Raw genomic sequence first — 22,625 nt, 5'->3', positions numbered from 1 at the left:
ACGCGCCAAACAGCCTCATGCCAAGGACTCAGAGCCATGAAGACTCCTGATGACAGTGACCAGGCAGGAGGAGGTAGCGAAAGGGCCTGAACCTCCCACTCAGATCTCTCATGTCCTATTGAAGTTAGGTTCCTTCTGCTGTGTCTAGTATCCTTTGATCAAGAGGAATCTCTTTACCCAACTGCCTTGCCTTTTGGACATGGGTGGTGGTGATGGTGGTTGTTTCCTTGTGTCTTCTGTTTAGCATCAAACATAGGTTTGCTCCCAGTCTGACACTCCTGCTTACTAACACTGGCCTGTTGCTGGCTTCAATCCTGGCAGACACAGGATCTTGTTAGGTTGCTGTAGGCGGGACCAACAGACATCCAGACCTACAGCATCTTCTCTATATAGTCCTAGCTGTCTGAGAACTTGTTATGTAGACCAGGCTGGTCTCAAACTCCTAGACTATCTGGCTCTGCTTCTCAAGTGATGCGATTAAAGGCATTCACTATCAGTGTACACTGTTTAGACCAGGGATTTTGTCTTCCTTCCCACAGGGGTTACCACATACAATTGAGCATCCTTTGTCCTCATAGAATTGTTCCTCTGGCAAGGCTGCCAGGGGGTTGAACAGTCCCGGAGTACTTCCTCCACACCCCCAAGGTTCCCTCCTATGGACACCAACTCTCTTGAATCCTCTCCTTGGCACCTTTAAACTGGTAACCCTGAGGTTCTGACAGGCACTTTGGATCACAGGCAGGCACGCCAAAGCCCAGCTGCCCTCACCCTGGGAATGAAAATCTAAGACAGTTTGTCTCCATGGGGCCAGCACTTTGCTCTAGGGACCAGCCAGCAGCTAAGACTTCCTCACCAGCTATTATCCCCAACCCTCGAAGTGACAAACCTCAGAACCAGTCCTCACAAGTAGTGAGGATATAGCTGCACAGGTCCCAGAATGGAAGATAAGAGGCTCAGGTGGAAACCAGAAATGATTATCTCTTATTTTTTGGAAAGTAAGTTGGTTGCATTAACAAAACCACATCTGCCAGTGTGGGCTGAAAAACCACATGTGTTAGGCTCTAAGCACAGTCACCCTGAGCCACTGTCCTGGCCCTGCTAGCTGACAGGCAAGGGATAGCCACTAAAACCCAGGGTCCAGGAACAGGACAAAAAAATTTAAAAAGGTGAATTCACTTTTTTTTCTCCCAAAATTTGAAACATAATAGTCAAAAATATAAAACGAGGAAGCATCACATAAGAAGTGTTAAGCCTATGGCAAATACAACTTGTAACAACTCAATTAATTATATATACATAGATACAAACTTCTAGCATCTATTAACATCTGAACCTTCATGCAAGACCATCCCAGCCCTGAGCACAGGCTCCTTACACAGCAATTAGAAGAATCTATGTGAAAATACCAGCTCACCTTGAAATTTAAAACAAACAAACAAACAAAAACTCCCAAAGAAGGGACCTACAAAAATCTAATCACCAAAAAAGGGTCAGAGGAAATAAAATGTGCTCCCTGGAGCCTGCTCTAACTGTTAGGTCTCTTGAGATTCCAGGTGCCACCTCCTTCCTCGGTGTGGGTCAGATGCACATTCTCAGCAACACTCCTAAATCCAGCATAACTCTCTTCAGCTATTAGTATATTACACATTAAAATTCTGCCATACTCTAGCTGAATTCTATAAGCCTATGTTGGGAGATTGGTATTCTGGAGTTGATAATAGCTTTACAAACATGAAGGTCCATCTACAAACCAAACTGCAGTGCCAGAAAAGCCCCTGCTTCTCAACACACTCTTGCCATTTCACAGGTGAGCCCCAAGGGGTATACTGCTCCTGAGCCTCAGTTTTGCCCTTCTTCACATAGGAATAGACCTATGTGCATATATATCACACACAACGTCTACCTGTATAAATGTACATTTCTTTCTGGAATAAACTTTTTTGATAGAAGTTAATGTCTCCCAACTTCAGATATCCATAATTTCAGTCTCTGGGGGGCAAATTGGGAAGTTGGAATCCTGGGGGTGGGGAGCTGTGAATCACTCCAGGCACAAGGTATCATTCAGGAGGGAGGCTTACCACATTGAGCAGAGCTTCCCTGCAGGATCAGCTTTGGGTACAAGACTAAAGCCCACCCTGAACTCAAAGTCCAGCTCTCTCTACAATGGTCCCTGCAAGGTGACAGTGGGGAACAAGGGTGCCAGAACCACAGGATAGCATGGGGTGGGCCCTCTCATATTCTACATTTGGTGTTCCTGGCCCTGGCCAGTCAGCAATGCATGGTCCCAAGGGGATGCTGCACACAGGAGCCAAAGATGCATATGCACGCATGTGTACACACACACACACACACACACACACACACACACACACACACAGTCCCATCTATTTTTCATCCTTCACATTGGTCCAGCTGGGGTCTACCATGCACCAACAGTAGCAGGGTGAGCTAGAGTTCTCATAAGCATTAGCTGGAGCTTGGTCTGTGGGACTCTTGGTCCCTAACATCTGAAGTGTCCAATTCCTTGGTTGGGTTGGGGGTAGCAGGTCGTGAGTGAACAGTCATCTCTAAAGAGCTGGGGCTATGGGTATCGTCACCACCTGGCAAGTACTGCTCGAAAGGTATCGATAGGTCCAGGTATACCTGTTGGTGGAAGAGGCTATAGGACCATGCCTTAGCATGTGCCCCCTTGATCCCACAGCCATCTGTGTTCAGGCTGTACCCCTGAGAGCTCATTCCACCACTGGAACTTGAAGGAACAACATGCACAGGAATCAGAGAAGGCAGAGAGGGCAGGATTGAGTGGTACTCACATTGGGTGAAGTCACAGTAAGGATGCCATCCAAATCCTCTACCAGAAGCTTGAAGGTGGGCCTCTGTGAAGGCACTTCATGCCAACATTGCCGCATGATCACATACCTGTACCAAGTATGGCTGTGGTCTCCTGGTCTGTTGCCCTTCCCTACCAGCCCTCTACTTATCCCAAAGAACCTGGAAGGAATCCAGCCACTCCCAGGGACTGAATAGAGGAGTGAGTAAGGAATGCTTTGCTCACCGGTCATGTGTGCAGTTGGCAGGCTTGTCCATTTGGTAGCCCTCTTTCAATAGCTTGAAAAGGTCTTCTGGTGGGATGCCAGGATATGGTGAGCCCCCCAGTGTAAAGATCTCCCAGAGAAGGATTCCAAAGGACCAGCTGCAAGGGAGTGAGGGTAAAGAGCCTATTACTCCTGGCCCATTACTGCAACAATTTTACATCAATACATGTCAACAATGGACAAGGTGGAGCACCACGATAAGAGGAATGCCAGGGTTATGCTGTTGGCCCAAGTGAGGGGACAGAATAGAATCTGAGAGGACCAGGACCCAAAATGTTGTGATACGTGCGACTTGGGTCTTGCTGTCCCCATTCTCTACCCCAATCCTATGTTAGGACACATACACATCATTCTGGTGAGTGTAGACTCGGTCAAACATGGACTCTGGTGCCATCCATTTTACAGGTACCCGGCCCTGGGCAGAGGGAGAGGTGTTGGCTGTCAGATGTCCCCTGGAGCAGTGTACCCCAACAACCCTGAACTGGGGTTCACATTTGTGGTCCTCCTATAGTATGCCAGGCTGCGCACATCATGAGCCAGGCCAAAGTCTGCAATCTTCATCACATTGTCCTCAGTCACTAGCACGTTTCAGGCAGCCAAGTCTCTGTGAATGCACTGAGGAGGCATGAAAGGAACCTGGGCTAAGTTGACATCTCCCCAGCCCAAGCAAGCCTGAATACCACTCTTCCACCCAAAGAGACCCCACTTGGCCTGTGCTCCACCTCTGTTCACCTTCTGAGAAGCCAGGTACTCCATGTCCCGGGCCACCTGATAGGCACAGGACACTAAATCTTTGCAGGTAAGCTGTTGCTCTGCCAGTCTGGAGGTGTGAGAGTAGTCTATGCCTGGGGGCCTTTGTGCCCGCAGGAACTCCTGTAGGTCGCCCTTGGCTGCATACTCCATCAGCACATACAGTGGCCCTGGCAGCACAGGCACCTCAGAGATGTTGCATGACTCAGAAGCCCCAATCTAATAGTCCACCCACTTGCTGCACCTACCTCCCTATGTGCAGGCTCCCAGAAGGTTGATAATGTTCACGTGCTTGCCAATAATTTTCATCATCTCCATCTCAGACACCAGAGCCAACAAGTCCTGGTTACTGGCATCATCTGTGGTAAGAGTAGGGGTGTCAGGTGATGGCCCCATAGTCACCAAATGTCCTGTATTACTTCTCTCTCTTCTTACTTGTCAGCATTTTCACAGCCACAGTGACAGGGTTGGCAGCACTGTCCATGTTAATGACAATAGCCTCTGCCATAAAAATCTGGCCAAAGCAGCCTTCTCCCAGAGGACTGCCAAGTGTCAACCTGGCCAAAGAAGCAGAGGCAGTGAGTATGTGCCCAGCAACCGCAGCCCTCATGGCCCTGTGCCACTGCATCCATAGACAGAGTAACCCCTGAGATCTCACCCTGGACCCTACCTCAGGAGTATTTCATCCCCCCTCCAACAGGCTTCTGCCTGGTAGCCATCTAGCCCCCAACCACGGAACCCCACCAAGTACATTGTGTCCCTCACCAGCACTAACCGAGTTCTAGATATTTCCCACTTTGGGTCAGCAGGCAGCTCAAGCTCAGAACTATTAGCCATAACAGTATGTTCTTTTGAGAATGGGTGGACGAGGTGGACCAGGGGTATATCAGAGTTCTCGGAGAAGTAGGACTCCACGGTCACCTGCTTGGATCATTGGGAATAGGTTGGTGCCACACGATGGGTGTGCTGAGCACTGGAAAAGAGTTGATGTGATATCACTCCTAGGCCAAGTCTATGTGAGGCATAATGTAGGGCCAAGAAGAGGGATGCTCATACAGTGGTTACTAAAGACTCAAACTTGTTTTGCATTTCAGAGTAACTTGGGGTCCATGTGGAAAAGAGGAACAGGGAATGATCAGCCCATCTGACTGCAGAGAAATGTCTCCTGGCAGGCCCCAGGCACTGATGGGACTCTAGGAGGCTCAAGGCACGACAGAGAGATCAAAATCTGGTATCTATTTTCAGTTACCTGTCGCTCAGGTGTGAATCAAGAACTCCTGTGAACAGCAGGAGGGCTCAGGCCCTTTCTTGAAGCTCCATGCAGGTAGAAGAGTGTCACAGTTGCTACCATCAAAATTGAGAGGGAGAAGCCTACCCAGAAGCTGATGGTGCCTATGGATAAGCTGGCAGCCTCATTACCCTCTGCCAGCTCTCTCTCAGCTGCAAAGACATGAATGTTGGGGCTTTATCTGGCCTTATGGGACTATCCATCAGGCTGAACCCCATGCACCTGTGGGGAAGAGACTCTGGATGCTCAGAGCTGGGTAACCTATGTCCCCCACTCACCATTGTGGTCAAAAACATCTGTGAGTCAGTAGGGGCCAGACTCAGGAGAGAAGCTTGGCAGAGCCAGAAGCACCCACACCACCCACAAGGCTCCCAGGAGATACCAGAGCCTCAAGGCAGGACTATGGAAACTGAGCTGGAGGATTGAGGGCGAGGCCTTTGCAAGACCAAGATGGGGCAGGTTGGCGTTCCCATACCAAGCACAAGACCAGGGTGATTACCACAGGATGGACTATAGTAAGTCATAAATGGCCCCCTGCTGTCCCTGGAAACTTTGTTATGTTCTGGGGCAGCACCACAAGAGGACAGACACAGCAGCAGGAGAAGCAAGTACCTGGCAGCACCTCTAGCAATGCAGAGCAATGGGAAAACCCGAAATAATTGCCTGCCAGGCAGGTGTATTCCCCTGAGTCCTCAAAGGTGATATTGTGCAAGGACAGAACTTCTAGCTCCTTGTCGCCAGTAGTGTTAATGCCTGATATCTACAAAGAGAGAACAGCTAACAATAGGCAAGCACCAGCACTTCGCTTTGGGTACCACAGCACAGTCCACATGGAGATGATGCAATTAGGCTTCAAAGGATATGTCACCTTTGCTACCACCACAGCCCTACCACAGCCATGGATGCTCAGGGCCCTCTGCATCCTGTACCAAGCCACTGAACTTGAAGTCAGTCTCTTGATTGGTAGGCAATTCCCTGTCCCAAGGTGAGCAACAGGCAGGTGGGAAGCATGGCGCCATAAAGAGGCAACATGCAGAGTTAGAACAGAAATAGGAGATGTGCAGAAGGAAAGATGAGCAGTCAGATGTATGGACAGGAAGCCAGAGGCATCAGTGTCAGCAAGAGAGGGGTAGTATGTTCTCAAACAGCACAGGGCTCAACCACTGGCAGGTTCTAAGGACCTTCTTAGCATGCAAGTGGAGTATGCAAGAGGATGCACAGGCCTGAGAGGCTTTGAAGGAAGAAGTAAGTCAGTGCTGGCTGGGAGCTACTACTATTATCAAGGCATCACAAGTAGAATGTGAGCCATATTCAAGTAGAATCAAGCAGGAAAAGGGTGGTGTAAGACATTTGGGCAGGTACACAGCTGGGACACTGGAGCTGGAGCTTAGTGAGCCAGGTTGGCACAGAACAGTCATCACCTGCTTAAGACCTGTGAACATGCAGCTAAAATGCCTCCTCAGCCATGCCTATGAAATTGATGGCTCGGTAGCCTATCCCACTCTGACACATTGGCTGGATGGAGTTGTGCATCAGCCTCCAGAGTCTCACTAATCCAAAACAGTGAGGATATCCCAAGCCAGCTCCAGAAGAACATGAGGACAAGGCAGGGCAAGGGAGATCCCAAAGAATGGGCTGGGGACAGGCAGCAACACCTGGAAGGCTGCCTGAAGGGAGGGACATAATGGCAGTGATAGCTGTGGTTTCCCAGACTGGCCTCCTCTGTGTCCACCCTACACACACACACACACACACACACACACACACACACACACACACACACAGTGGGGATCACACTGGACATGGCTCTAGTGGCCTCTCTCAATATCCAGGATTCCAGCTCCTGCCAACACCTGTTCCTCTCCCCAACTAGATTTCCTTGTCTCTCAACAGATGTTTTTCTTCGGGCTTCCAGTGCTGCAAAGTCTGAACTCTCAAATGGCCCCCACCTGAGGACACAGAACAAAGCTACAGACAGAGGGAGGCAGGACAGAGCCAGTGAAGGCAGGATATAGCCAGTGTTACTGTGCAGGCAATCGGGGAGTAGATAGCCAGTCCTCTAGGGTCTACTAGCTCAGCAGACGTCCTCCTGCCCTGAGCCACCACAACTGTCACTCAAGAGAAGCCTTCTGCAGGCCCAGTCCTCGGGGCAGACAGAGAAACAATCCCATGGCAGGGCACAAGTAACATAGAGCCTGCCTGGAGCTCAGAGCAGGTGATAAGCACTGAGATTCATCTGCACCTTCTCAGAAGCTCCAACACCTGGGCCTAAGCCCCAAGGTATCCCTCAGCCAAAGAGGGACTTATGGACCAGGGCCAAGGCACTCCCAGACAACCCATCCACCCAACCACCTACCAATAGCAGAGCCCACCTTGAGCAGGGTGACATGGGGCTTGCCATCAGGGCCCATCTTACTGCCATTCACCTCAACATGCTTCAGCCACTGGATGTGTGGTTGGGCATCACTATACACCTTGCAGTAGAACTCTACATCACTGCCTAGAATGGCTGTCTGGTTCGCTGGCAGCTCAGCATGCAGGATGGGCCAATGTGGGAAGCGCTCTGTAAGACACAGCTAGGTCAGGTGCAGTGGGTCAAAGGGCTCAAGGTTACCCTGCCTTAATCACCCAGCCTGGCTATTGGTGAAATTATTAAGGCCACTCCACGTAGTTAAAAGGGAGGTTTATTTTGTGGGGTACTTACAAATGAAGGGGTAGGTTACAGGGTCTGGCAAGGGTATAGTGCAGTCTGGCCATGTTCTCTGGAGAACTCTGCTCGGTCTACCTCCAGCGTCCAGAGTCAGAGTCCACTCTGAAATCTCATACAAGCCCTTATGCCTGCTCTCCTCACCCACACACACTCATAAGATTCATTACCCTGTTTTCCCAATAATTTTGTCTCTCTGATTCCTCTCAACACCTTTCCCATTCTACCCTAGAAGGTCCCAGATGGTCTGAGTACTCAGTCAACACCAGCCGAGTCTCAGAGTCACAGCCACCTCCACATACAATGTCTGGACCCATGATGGCCTTCATGGACACACATACATTCTCTCTCTCCTACCACAGTTCTAGGCCATAATATGGGCACTGCCATCCATGTGCCCTCATTACTCACACCCAATCTGTGATGCCCCCTTTACAACATACGCCTCAGCATGGTACTCCTCCCCTCCTGCTGGCTGGAAGTAGCCACTAGTCCCCTTAATCCTTGTGTCTACTTACTCACCAGTGGCAACCTGAGCTCCCTGCCTGGCTTACTGGCACTTGTGATGCTCCTTTCCACCATGGTCCATACCAAAATTCCTGCAGAGCTGCCTTGCCCTCTCACTGCTCCTGGAGCACTGTCCACCTGTAGCAGTGTCCTATAACAACCAGACTACAGGAAGGAAGCAGCCTGACCCTGATTAGCTCAGTGTGCCTAGGTTCTGATCTCACCTGTGTCATCAGCCACATCCTCTGCTTCTTTATCATATGCTGCTCCCTATCTTTGGAATCCATTGCTCTCCACATTCAGGGCCCACTGCTCCCTGCCTTTGGGATACTTCCTTTGTAACACCACTCATTCAGACAGCACATACATGGGGGTATGCCCTACTCTCTATCTACAGCCAGCAACACTCTTGAACCAGAGATGCTGTAGCCACCCTGCCTAGGACTGCCATGACTTCCCTGGCTATGCAGCTGCTCAACATATTTGGCAGCCTCAGCCACCAAGCACTTACCTGTCACATGCACTGTGAAACGGCACATCGTACCCCGAGTGAGCTGCTGATGACAGATGTAGACCCCGGCATCCTCATGGGAGGCATTCAGCACTTGTAGCCTCTGAGGCGCCACTAGGATGCGGTAGGAGGCTACCAGCCTTGTGCCATCCTTAGACCAGACAGTGCAGCCTGTGGAGACACCTCCAGGCAGAGAGCAGATCAGCTCCATCGTGTCCCCACTGCCAAAGGTCACCTGTTCCTGCTGGAGAGGCTCAGGCCCTGGGTCCTCTGTGGATGAAATGGAAAGCTGTGAAAGAGTCTCCATAGTAGCATGCTGAAAGCCCCACACTTTACTTTGCAAACACACTAGCAAAGGCTGTGGCAGGCAAGTGAGGGGCATGCTCCTAGGGCTTGGGGTCTTGCTAGACAATGTTCAAACCAGGAATGGGCAAACTATTTCTGTAAGACTCCAGTGGCATCAGTATCTCAGCTCTGTTAATGGTCTGTGCTAAGGCTTCTGGCTCTGTCCTGCAGGAGAAAGCTATCTTCCAAAGATGATAGGAAAGAAGCACAGCAGCCCTCCCAGTAGTTGAAAGATCTCAAAGGGTCATGAAGGGTGGGCGCAGTTCTATGGTGCATCACCTGCCTGGAATACCTGAAGCCTTAAGCGCATTCCCAGCACCAGCAAACAGTCCCCATTTTTTCTCCTTCTGATTCTTCCACTATTTGGAAGTGTACAATCAATCCTTAGCTCACAGGAGGGCACAAAAACAAGTGAGAGACAGGCTGTCATTCTCTGGCCTCCAGATCAAAGATCAGGGAAAGGCTAAGGGAGCCCTTTCACAGCCTTCTTAGCACCCAACCCACATCTTATTCTAAAACAGTTTGATGAAGAGGAAGCAGAAATCTGAGTGTGGTAACTCATATACTCAGAAGGCTGAGTCAGGAGGATTGACATGAGCTCACGGCTAGCCTGGGCTACAGTGTGAGACTGTGTCATAAACAAAATAAAAATAAATGAAAAGGGAGAATAAAGCTGGGTGGTATTGCATACCTTTAATCCCAGCACTCAGGGGGCAGAGGCACATGAATCTCTGGGTTTGAGGCCAGCCTGGTCTACAGAGTGAGTTCCAGAACAACCAGAGGTACATAGAGAAACCCTGTCTTGAAAAACAAAAAACAAAAAGAAACAAACACACAAAATTAAAAAAAAGAAAGAAAGAAAAGAGGGAAGAGACAGGGTCATTCAAGAATGTGGTTGGGCGGTACTTGCTTGCATATACCACAAGAGTTCTATTCATAGTAGGTACACATTTCCACCAGCAGCAGAAGTATACCAGTTGGGGGGCCTTGGACTGAGGCAGTCTTTGACTTGCAGTTTATATGCCCACTAGACACAACAGCCAGTTAGGAAAACAGGACAGACAAACATTAAGGACAGCAGTCTGGATATTACTCAGGTCAGGAGTCTAGGGGGTCCATAGGAGCTCACAGGGGTGTCTGAGGACCTGGGAACATAATTTCACAAATGAGGACCATGCTTTGGCCAGGGGACATCAGAGTGGCCATGTGAGCCACTTGGAGCTAGAATCACAGACAAGTGGAGATAGCCACCTATCCTGAGGGTTAAGAAACTGGAGTAATGTAGCCCCTCGGGTGGTTAGACACAAGTAGCCATACACTGTCCAGCTTATGAGGAGCCCCAAAGGCCTCACACTTAGGGACATACCACCAACTGGCAATCACACCCAGACCTCCGTGCTAAGACCCAACAATGCCCATCACAGGGGCAACTTGGCTTGGGCCCAGGGGGCAGGTAGTCCTGCTGATCAGACTTCTTTCCTTAGATATAGATGGACTAGTTACAATGTTACTTGTCATTTTGTGGATGTATAGCCTAGATTCAATGCCCACTAAGGCCACACCAGTCCCAGCTGTGCCTATCCCAGAGTCATCCCACAGATCCAAAGTATGCCAGGATTCTGAGAGCCAGAAGGACTGTCCCCAAAAGTACCCATGAAGTCCCACAGAGCTGCACAGCTTTCAACTTGTCCCTGAGTGGACCTCACATTAAGGGCCCTTCTAGCCAGCTCTCCAATACAACTGCCATGTCCTAGGGGGCAATCAAATGCTGGAAGCTGCCTGAGGCATCACAGAAGACCAACAACAGTCTAGTCAGTAGCCTCAGTACAACTGTGGCCCAAAGGCAACAGCCAGTTAGTTTCAGTTTAGTCTGGACAAGACAAAAAGGTCAAGCTATTCACACAAGCACCCAGATCAGGAGAGTGACTAGGGAAAGACACAGCATCCCCCCAGGCCAGCCCCAGGGAGAGGAGGACCTCTGGAGATATGGAGTGGGGAGGAAAATGGCCCTGAATCACCTGAGCTGACATAAGATCTGTCTGCCAGGAGCCAGCACAGCCTAGATACCTAGACTTTGCGGGACTCGGGCAACAGCAGATCCAACCCTGTAATCCCATTCTAGGGTCACAGGGCCTAAAGGGATTTGTGTCATGAGTTATGCAGGTAACAAGGAAAGGACAGTGTAGGATGGGGCTTGAGACAACACAGAATATGGTACACCATGAGGAGGTAGTGTCAGATCACAGTCTAATGGAATGCTCACACCCCCATCAGCATTCAGAGCATCGGAAAACACAGATATTTTAGATTACAACTCATAACACTAGCAAAATTACAGTTAAGAAATAGCAATGAAAATAGTTTTATGGTTGGGGGTCACCACAACATGAAGAACTGTATTAAAGGGTCGTAGCATTGGGAAGTTCTAGAGCCACTGTAGCCACTGTCTCCCCTACTGAGCACACAAACCCAGCTTATCCTACCTACAGGGATGGCCAGTGTGGCTGGGGCCTAGCCCTGCCCTACAGCCCTTAGGTCCAGCCAGCTCTTGCTTGGTAATTTATACTCCCAGAGAGAGAGTCAGCCATGTCTGTATTTTCATTGCAAGACCCATCTTGTTAAGGAAAAGGATTAAATTTATTGGCCTGTCAACTCCCTGGTTGGGGCAGAGCTGGTGCATGTCCCACCAATCCAAATTCACTGCCTGGAGCACAGAGAGGATCTGCATTCCCCTCTGACCTGAGATCACTGACACTAGACACTGGGAGTAATATTTTCAACTAATATTGATATGGTCCCTGGTCAATGGCCATTTGGCTCCTGAGGGAGCACCTCCATGCAAGCTGATGCTCAGAGTGTGCTGACTGCTGACCTCCTGACAACTGCTGTGACACATGCCAGCTGAATGACATGCATGCTCAACCTTCCAGCACACTTCCATTTATTTAAAAAAGAAGAAAAGAAAAAAAAGTTCCAGGAGCCACAGCTGCTGAGGAAGGAAGAGTATTAGGGGCACTGGGAGAACCAAGCTGCCTCATCTAGCAACTACTGCTGCCCTACTCAGACCTCCTGGGGAGGCTGAGCAGCCACCCATGCTGGCAGTGGGGGGCTGGGGGAAGCATCAAGAAGCTGGGCCACCAGGGTACAAACACCAAGGTTCAAAGGAATGGCTATTGGGACACCTACTGCAGTGGGCAACAGCTCACCATTCTTGTTGTGGCACCATCAGGCCATTGGCCTGCATTGCCATGCTGGAGCCAGGCATAGGGGAGCAGAGGTTAGGGAGAACAGGAGAACCTATACACACATATTTCCTTCTGGGAGGTCAAGCCTCAGACTCTGGCCTTGTTTGATGAAATTCAGTGTCCCATTAGAACTTGCTGGCCAGGCAGGCTACATAGCTGATGCTGGGATCTTGGGACAAGTGCCCCTCACCTCCCAGAGTGTGGTCTACAGAGACATGCCTCTGAGAGACCACCCCTCAAGATACCTATAGGCAAAGAGAGGAGTGGAGGCCCTGAAGTTGTCATCTTATCATGTGAGACACTGGGTGACAGAAGCTAGGCTTTGGTCGGGATACTCCTGCCCACCCCCAAACTCTAGCCTTCACTTTGGCTGAAGCTGAGCAAGAACTGTCCTGGAGGCCTTGGAAATCAACAAAAGACACTTCTGGTCAACAATGGGAATTAGGAAAACTCAGCAAATGGCCCTCCTGAATGCTTAGGCTGAGGAACTCAGTGGCTCCCTGCCAATGTGAACCACTACCTGGGTTGCCTCACACTTGGGTAGTGGCACCAAGACCCAGACACCTCATACACTACCACATCGCAATCTGTTGATTTGGGGAGAAAACCGAACTCACTGTGTTCCCCATGGTGCTACTCAACCTAACAACCCCTACTCACTCAGGGGCTGTTTGCCATTCCCAAAGCCTCTGATGGCCACCACCATACCCCCAACACATACCACCATGCTGCCAGGAATCTTGAGTCAGTCTATACCTGCTACTCCCCTCCCAAAGTCTGTGCTAGGAGGCTGGGAGACAGCTCTGGCCCCAACCACTATGCACAGCACTGGCAAGCTGGCCAGGACTCCCATGACTGGAGACAGTGGTGGAATCCACAAGCACCAGGTGTGAGCAAGTTATAACCCCAAGGCCTGGCTCCTTGGCTAATGGGAGGGTTCCACTCTGGAGTCTGTGGGAGGAGAGTCAAATGTTTACTGGGGTCGGGGAGCACAAGTACCTGCCCCAGGGCACCAGACCATCCCTCCTTCTGTGGACCCTCCCTCCTCTTCACCTCCCTGGCTGCAGAGCCCTCCTAGCTGGAAAATGTATTTTCCCTAAGTTTTGCTTTTTCTTTTGACTCTAACTGGTAACATTAAGGGAAATTTAATTATGGTGTTTGGAATCCATTTACTCTTAAACCCTGTCCACAGTTTTTCTAGGATGTTTGTGTAGTTAGTTAAGCAGGCTTTGGAAGACTTTTAACTGAATGTTACATTGTATTCTTTTAGTCCTCCCAACCCACAGGCCTAGACTTCCTGACAAGAATAAACAAGTCATTACTCTGCAAACTCCTGCAAATCTACGAATCCATATTCCAGGGCCCATCAGCCTTTGCCTCACAGAATTGTGCACCCTGGGGTCTCTTATTCCTCTGTGTCCCTTCTCAGTCCACTGTCCCCTCCAGACATCACTGTGGCAGTGTTGCTCTGTCTCCCTCTGATGGTTGGCCCTTGTGCCCATCGTCCATGCGTGACCTTCAGCCAAGTGCTGCAGAGTTTCAGACCACCAGGAGAGACCACCAGACAAAACTTATTTTAATTTAAAAGATTGATACAATACAAATTTATTTATAGCATCATTGCCACAAGAGCCTTCTTTGACAGTCTGAGAGCTGCTGCAAAAGGGGAAGAGAGAGGATGGAAAATTTAAAGACACAAACCACAGTTGTCTCAACTCTTGGGATATTTTTGCTATATGAGGCATTATCCTGGGGTTTTGTTTGTTTTTGTTTGTTTCTGAGCAAGCAAAGGTCAAGTGAGATTACAGAATCAGAATGAGCAGATGGTTAATATTTTAGGATAACAATTACACAATATGGGGAACAGGAAACAATTTTGTGAAATGAACCAGGTGCCTCTGAGATCCATCTTCCCTTTAGATGGCTGTCAAGACTCAGCTACTGACAGAAATGACTTATGGTTGTAAACCAGACATCCTGTGGTTAATCCTTAGGCTGAGAATAAGGTCTTGCTGACGCCTAGGTTTTTCTTTTTTACACAGTAACTTAGTTTGAATGGAGCTAGTTTTTAACCATTATGAAAGTATTCAGACCCATCTCTGATTTTAGAGTAGGGTAAGGGTAAGGGTTAGGATTAGGCTGTGTGTGGGGGTGGGGCTCAACATCTGCACATAGGAAGCTGCAGACAATCTGCAGCTTGGGCTGATGATTTCCTACCCCTCCCACCCATGTTTGGGCAGGGAAATCCAGGTCCTGTGTGGCCTGGACAATGTGAAGTTGGTAGTCTTGGTACCTTCTGACAGAACCCTAACTAGTCTGTACTACTGGAGTCTGTAGTTCAGCTCAATTTCTACATGTTTGATGACTTAAGTACATGAAGACTTAACTGTATGGTATCTTCAGCAATTGGGTCTTACTGTCAGGTTGAACAACAGCATAAGTAATAGCCTGTGATATTTGGGGGCTGTACTGTGTGACTCCCTAGCCAACAACTCATCAAGATGTAACACATTTCTAGTCCTGGAAGTTTTATTTTATAACATAGGATGTCTAGTTGTCTCCCCTATTATGTAGTAACCCCATTTAAACAAACTTTACATATGTGTATGTTTCAGAAAGCTTCTACAGTTCTGGGCATCCATATAGCTTTTCAACCTCCCAGGTTTAGATAATGTTTTATTGCTGAGAAAAGTCACTATGACCATAACAATTCTTATAAAGGAAAGCATTTAATTGGGGCTGGATTACACTTTCAGAGGTTTAGTCTCTGTTATCATCATGGCAGGAAGCATAGCAGAATGCAGTCAGACATGGTACTGGAGAATGAGCTGAGAGTTTTACATCCCTATCAGCAGGCTGAAGGCAGAGAGAACCACTGGGCCTGGTTTGGGCTTCTGAAACCCCAAAGCCCACTCCCAGTGACACACTTCTTCCAACAAGCCTACACCTACTTCAACAAGGCTACACCTCCTAATCATTTCAAATAGTGAGCCAATGGGGGCCATTCTTATTCAAACCACCTCACGCAGAATGATTGTTTCCAATTCCTTCATTTACTGGAAAATTTTATAATTTCACTTTTTTTAAACAATTGAATAACATTCCATTGTGTAAATGTACCACATTTCTATTATCCATTCCTCTCTTTATAGACATCTAAACTGTTTCCAATTTCTGGCTATTCTGAAGAAAGCAGCAATGAATATTGATGTGCTAGTATTTATGTAGTAGGAGGTAGAGTCATCTGTGTATATGTCCAAGATTGCTAGAGCTATATCTTGAAGTATATCTATTTTCAGCCTTGAGAAACCTCCACACTGATTTCAATAGTGTCTGGACTAGTTTGAACTCCCACCAGCTGTGAAGAAGTGTTCTTTCCCCACACCTTCACCAGCATATGCTGTCATTTCTTTCATTGATCTTGGCCATTCTGGATGGGCCATTCTACTCAAAGTAGTTTCCATTTTCATTTCCCTGGTGGTCAAGGATGTTTAAATACAGCCATTTGTATTTCATCATTTGAGAGCTCTTTGTTTAGTTATATGCCCCATTATTGTTGCTGTTGTTGTTGTTGTTGTTGTTTTGAGACAGGATTTCTCTGTGTAACAGCCCTAGATGTCCTGGAACTAGCTCTGTAGACCAGGCTGGCCTCGAACGCACAGAGATCTGGCTGCCTCTGCCCTCTTAACTGTTGGGATGAAAGGTGTGCACCACTGTTTCCTGGCTTATGTGCCCTCTTTTTAAATTAGTTTTTGTTTGCTGTTCAGTTTATCTTTAGGTCTTTATATATAACTAGGTACTAATAACCTTATGTCAGAAAAATTTATTCCCATGGGAAAAAGAACTGATTCTGGGAGTCTCTCAAGTGTGTTCTAGAGCCTGGCTCCATGTGGTCTTGTTCCTGGGGCGAGTCCTGGTTGGAGCGGTATCTATAAGTGTGGAGTGAGAGGTAAAAAAACTGGCTGTAGGTATCTCTGACTAAAGTTGGAACTCTCAACAGACCCAGAAAAGCAGAGTGATGTGGACTAAATGCGTTAGTGATTAACTCTGAGTCACCAATAATGTGTCAGTGCCACTTTAAGGAAAAAAAATAAAGCCACTTCTCCTTACAGTCATTTTACCAAGAGAAGTCCAAATTTAAATCATTTATCTCATGCTCCATGTGTCTTCTATCTTCCACACAAAGATCCTCTCATTCTGTAGTTATTAAACTGCACAGAAAGTATCACATAGAGAAGGAATGGGGTACTTTGCAGAAATCTCCAGCAGAGTTTTACAAGGGATTAAGTCACTGGTGCCAACTGAACCAGATGAACCATAATATAACACATTTTATGACCCATCATCCAGAAATGTTGCGTTCAACTTTCCTGGTGGATTTTAGAAGGTTGCTTTTAAACTCTGTATTTACTGTTTTCAGCAAATTGATACACATGCATTTTCTAAGTCAGGAGCACAGAGGAGTACATAACTTAAGATTGTAGCCACACTTAGGATGGAAAAGCTGATTGAATGGAAAATCCAAGGGAAATAAGGTCCATCATTGCACTGTTATCTTAAAGACTGGTTAAACAGGATGAATAGACAGTAGGGTAGCAATGTTAAGTGACTGCATACTCATCTTCAGCTTCATATCTACATTGTATCACCACATACCATGGGAGGTGTGGGTGGTGTACAAACAGGGAAAGTAGGGTGATAGAGCTTTTAAATCCAGTCTGCTAGCTCTATCTTTCAATCAGGGACTTTAAACCATCAATATGCAAAAGAATTGTATTAATTCTTGTCATTCTGTTGATTTTGACATTTTTTAATTACTGTTCCAGTGTAGTTCATTCTTCCTTGTCGTTCAATGGTGTGGAAGGAGTAAAGAAGCCCTTTGGCAAGCAGAGCAAGGCTGGAGGACATGAGGCAAAGCTGTACTGCAGGAGTCAGAAGTGACTGACACTGAGCAAGAGCCATGTGGGTTGGGGATGGATTTCAGGTCCCATCAGATGACCACCAGGGACAGCCAAGCCTGCTCAGAAAATATCCAGTTTGAGCTCCCTCCCACCTCCAACTGTAGCAGTAGAAGTTAACAGCAATACCTCCCTGCCCTGGAGGATGGCTGCCTAATTGTGGGGTCACCTCCATTCAATCTTGACCCAATGGTGTGAGTGGTACTACCATACCCCCATTTTTCTAAAAGGAAGGCTGTGGCATATGGATTTGGGAGTAGTGGGCAATGTTATATGGTCTACAGTGACCCAGACTATACACACACAAGCCCTCAGCAGTAACGAAATCATGGCTTACTGGATTCTGAGATTTCTCCCAGCTCCCTTCTAGAATGTTCTCTCAGAAGCTAGAGAGATTTTTAGGAGCCCTAAGGACCACATGCTCCCTGACCAGGGCCAAGTTCATGTCTCTCACCTTCAATCAATCTGGCTTCTATGCATGAGAGGCCACTCAGTGCCAGACACACTATCATCCCTTCAGCCCAAAGAGGGACCTGAGATCCCTGATGAGTTACTTCTTCCTCACCCTTTAACCCCTGGCTCCCCTGGCTCCTGATGGGAGACCACGCACCCTCTTGAGTTGTGGGGCCTCAACCAATGCTTTGTTGTATCTCACTATATAGTCAAAAATGGCCTGGAACTCTCTATGTAGTCTGTCCTTAAATGTAGAGATTTTACCTGCTTCTGCCTCCTGAGTGCTGGAATGGATGGTGTGTGCCACCATGCAGAGCCCAGTGCTTGCATCTTATTTATGATATGTCACTATTCACAAATCTGTTACCTCTGCCTCATCTTTTTTTTCAATTTTTTAAGACAGGATTTCTTTGTATAGTCCTGGCTGACCTGGAGCTATCTATGTATACCAAGTAGGCCTTAGACTCCCAGAGATTCACCTGATTCTGCCTCTTGGGTTCTGGTATTAAAAAAGTGAGGCACAGGTTGGGGATTTAGCTCAGTGGTAGAGTGCTTGCCTAGCAAGTGCAAAGCCCTGGGTTCGATCCTCAGCTCAAAAAAAAATGAGGCACTAGGCCTAGCTTCTGTGTCATTTAAAAAGAATGAATTTGAATATATATGTACATGTGTGAGGGTAAACATGCTTTTGCATGGACAGAGGCCAGTGGAGATATCACATCCTTTAGAACTGGAATTCTGGGTATTTGATAAACAGTCAGTTGCACTTTCAGCTTCACAAAAACTATTTCAAAGAGCTGAAACAAGTGTAGGGTGAAGGGGGCAGGGAAGGACATGTGCCTCTCAGAAGCTGGATTCCCAGCGAGCTTCCTCAGGCAGGGGCACAGAGAAAGGAGCAGGCTACCAGTCTATGGGAATCAGCTTTCCATGCACATGCATAGCAAGCCAGTAGTTCCTCACACATAAACACAGACACAGTAATGAAAAATACTATTGTTAGAGTCGGCGCTGAAACCAGAAGCTTCACTCCGATATCGGGTCACACAGAAACAGTTTATTTTATGCATGCACACGGGTCAATCAGTCAAGCTTGGGACTGAAGACCCCGAAGCTCAAGCTCGCAGGCTTGTTATAGGGCAGTTTCGCATGGGTTGGGGAGTGGGGTCGCTCAGAGTTCAGCCATCCAGCTGGACTACACATAGATTGAGGAGTGAGGGTTGCTTGGAGTTCAGCCATCCGGCTGGACTACACATGGATTGGGGGGAGTGAGGGTCGCTTGGAGTTCAGCCACAAGCAGCTTGTTTGTCCAAGAGCTGCGAGCTAGCTTTACAACGTGGAAGCCTTCTGTACGAGCTAAGCAGGAATATTTTCCACTAAGCAGAAATACATTTCTCTACTAGGATAGAGCCTAAAATGGAGTCTTTACATTCCCTCCTCTCCTTGTACTGACCTTTAATCCTAAAGGTCGGTCTCTGGTATAGGCTGATACCTTTGTCTCAGGACCATCATTTTAACCCCATCTACTTGGGACCGAACAAAGCCTGAAATCCGATTCAGGACACATGGTCCAATCATTAGTACTAGGAGCAGGACCATCAGGGGCCCCGTGAGGGCTGAGAGCAGGGCGGTCATCCAGGGTGATTTTTCATACCATTCCTCAAACCAGCTCTGGGAGCCGCGTATGGACCTTTCCCTTGCATCTAGTCTCTCTCTGAGTTTTGTCATGGATTCCCTTACCACCCCTGTGTGGTCAGTATAGAAACAACAGTTTTCTTTTAGGGCAGCACAAAGTCCTCCTTCTTTTAAAAATAGTAAGTCTAGGCCGCGTCTGTTCTGCAAGACTACCTCTGACAGGGAGGTTAAGGACCTTTCCAGAGCAGTTATGGATGTTTCTATTGCCCTTAGATCTTGCTGTATTGCGGCTTCTAAAATCTCTAGCTGTCTAGGGCCCTCAATCAAAGCTGTAGTTCCAGTCCCGACCCCCGCCAATATACCTGCTCCTAATAGAACAGCCAGGGTGACACTGACAGGTTCTCGTGTGAACCGAGTTCTGCCCAGAAAATGTCCTTCAAATTCTTCTGTTGAATAATAAACTAACCTTGGGTAAATCTGGACTAACACACAAAAATCCTTAGATTGGCTAAAGTTAGCAATTGAGACACACGGTGTGATCCCAGTATTGCATGCCCAGTATAAACCTGATGAGGGGATTATGTACTGGGATGTGTCAGAAGAGGACACACTCACTGTACGTGCACAGAGCTTGTTTCCCAGCACTTGGGAGTGTCCTAGGCATGTTCCTAAACCAGTCACTTCAGGTAAGGTTAGCATATGCTTTGTTCCCCAGTCGCAGCTCTTGGAGGTGTTATAGGTGAAACTCCCATTAACAGCTATCCCTTCATAGTATGGGGGGCTTGCTTGGAGGCAAATCCAGCAGGATTCAGTAAGGTTGGGCTGAGTAGAGTTGAGGGCTTGGTATCCCCCTTCGATTAGGTCTATCAACCGTTTTCCTGACCCTGGTAGAGTGGGATTCGTGACAGCCGGTGTGGTCAGCGGGAGGGTGGAGGGGTTCTGACGGGTTGAGTTAGATGGGGGTATTTGCCTTGGGGGTACCCGTTTATTATTTGTTTTAGGAGGAGGAGCTTTCTGGTCCTGTAATACTTTATTAGGGCCTATCAGCTGAGGGTTGGCATTTATTATTAACTTGATTTTGAATAGGACTCCTGGATCATAGGCCGTCTGGTGATATACCCTCAGGCCCCACAGTCTACCTTTTATCCAATCCCTTGATGCTTTTCCTGCCTGGGTGAAAGTGATGTTCAAGGAGTTGCAGGCAAACTCTGTACAAGGTCCCGACCCATACCATAGGGTCATGACTGTCCTAGGTGTGCCCCGGCAGTAATCTTGAGAGAGTGGGGGTTCATTCCCACCTGTCTCCCTCTTTACCTGGATCAGATCCCAGGATGAGCTCGGCTTCCACCAAGCGTCCCCTGTAGTTTCACATCCCCATGACTTACAATAGTAACTTTCATGCTGCCCACAAGAGCGCGCTAGCGACCTGCTTCTCCCGTCCCTAGGACACACATAAAACGGTCTCTTTGTCAGGGTCGCCCGGGCCCTCGGGTCTCGGCACCCTGCCGGGTAACGCGAACAGGGGCAGCGTCCACTTTGGGTGCACACTTCTGGTTCACCTGGGTTTGCCGGGTCAGTGGTTGGGATGTCAAAGTCTTCTGCTCCTGCCAGCATGTGGCAGAGGTTGGGTTCCAGGGCAGGCCACCAAGTCCAAAGAGGGTGCCTACCGGTTTTCTCCCAAACCACATCCCCTGCCCCCGACAGTACTTGCCATGTTTGGCTCACAGGTTGGTGCAGATTAGTTCTGCTGATTTCCACATCGGATCCGAAGCTTGAGGGGATTGTCAGTCCGTTCCACAGTCCAGTCCAAATCCACATCTGGAGCAGGCGCAGGCTTAAGGTGGGAGCCATGGATCCATGCAGCAACTCTGTCAACTTTAACTGCCATCGGGGTGGTCAACAGGACTTGATAGGGACCCTTCCACCGAGGTTCTAGGGTCTGATGCTGGTGCCGGCGGACGTACACGAAGTCCCCTACATGGAACCGGTGGGCAGGACCAACTCCACTGGGCTGGTACGCAGCAGACAACTGTTTCCACAGGGTGTGCTGGACCACCGCTAAGGCTCGCAGTCTGTCAAATAGGAAGGAAGGCATGATTTCCCCTTTCTGGAAGGCTAGGTCCTTAACTGGGGGAGCACAACCAAAGAGTAGTTCAAAAGGGGTAAGGCCCTTAAGGGAAGGGGTATTCCTAGCTCTAAAGAGGGCATACGGTAGGAGCATCATCCTCTAGAGCCAGTCTCCATGGTCAATTTGGTTAAGGTATCCTTAATGGTTCTGTTGGTTCTTTCTACCTGTCCAGAACTTTGGGGTCTGTATGAACAATGCAGCTTCCAATTGATCCCCAATATTTTTGCCAGTCCCTGACTTACCTGAGCCACGAATGCTGGGCCATTATCTGACCCAATTACCTGAGGCAGTCCAAATCTTGGGAAGATTTCTTCCAGGATTTTCTTAGCGACTATTGCTGCAGTCTCCTTTTTGGTGGGGTAGGCTTCTACCCATCCTGTAAAGGTGTCTACAAACACTAGTAAATACCTTAGGCCATATTTAGCCAGCTGTATTTCAGTGAAATCTACTTCCCAATGTTGGCCAGGCCGACTTCCTCGTAGCCTCTTTCCAGGAGCCAACCAACCAGGGTAGGCATTAACCTGTTGGCAGGCTTGGCAGTCCGCTATCACTTTCTCTGCCATCCGCTTCCTTTCAGACGGGGAGTGAGTTTTATTTTCTTCAGTGAGTTGAACTAACTTTCGGCTACCCAGATGGGTCAGCTTGTGGATTTGCTCCAGCGTGTCCTTCAGGGATTCGGGAAACGAGGGTTCTTCAGAGACCGGGCTTTCAGGGGGTGATAGGTGGACTATCAGGTGCCTGGTGCCTTGGAGAGCTGCTTCCCTTGCTTCCTGGTCAGCCCTCCGGTTTCCGACCGCAATTGGGGAGTCACCTTTCTGGTGCCCTGGGCAGTGCACGATGGCCAGTGTGCGAGGCAGCATGACAGCGTCTAATAATGCCTCGATTTCTTTTTTATTTTTAATTTCTTTTCCGGCTGAAGTTAACAGTACCCTCTCCCTGTATATGGCCCCATGCACATGCGCGGTTGCAAATGCGTACCGGCTGTCTGTGTAGATGGTAGCCCGTTTAC

General features: G+C 48.4%; 1 protein-coding gene across 1 annotated transcript; it reads right to left on the bottom strand.

Moving 5' to 3' along the window:
• Nucleotides 1-2,403: 2,403 nt before the first annotated feature.
• On the bottom strand, nucleotides 2,404-21,176 carry LOC118575700 (fibroblast growth factor receptor 3-like). Its single transcript, XM_036176133.1, is given in 14 exon segments — nucleotides 2,404-2,643; nucleotides 2,814-2,919; nucleotides 3,056-3,193; nucleotides 3,440-3,510; nucleotides 3,588-3,710; nucleotides 3,828-4,015; nucleotides 4,094-4,204; nucleotides 4,281-4,402; nucleotides 4,621-4,766; nucleotides 5,095-5,285; nucleotides 5,746-5,893; nucleotides 7,506-7,696; nucleotides 8,859-9,128; nucleotides 20,990-21,176. Coding segments are annotated over 14 exon segments (2,169 nt in total). The 3' UTR covers nucleotides 2,404-2,466.
• Between the last annotated feature and the right edge of the window lie 1,449 nt (nucleotides 21,177-22,625).

Source organism: Onychomys torridus, unplaced genomic scaffold (genome assembly GCF_903995425.1).
Source record: "Onychomys torridus unplaced genomic scaffold, mOncTor1.1, whole genome shotgun sequence".
In the NCBI taxonomy this organism is placed as follows: Eukaryota; Metazoa; Chordata; class Mammalia; order Rodentia; family Cricetidae; genus Onychomys; species Onychomys torridus.
This window is presented reverse-complemented; position numbering and strand designations above follow the sequence as displayed.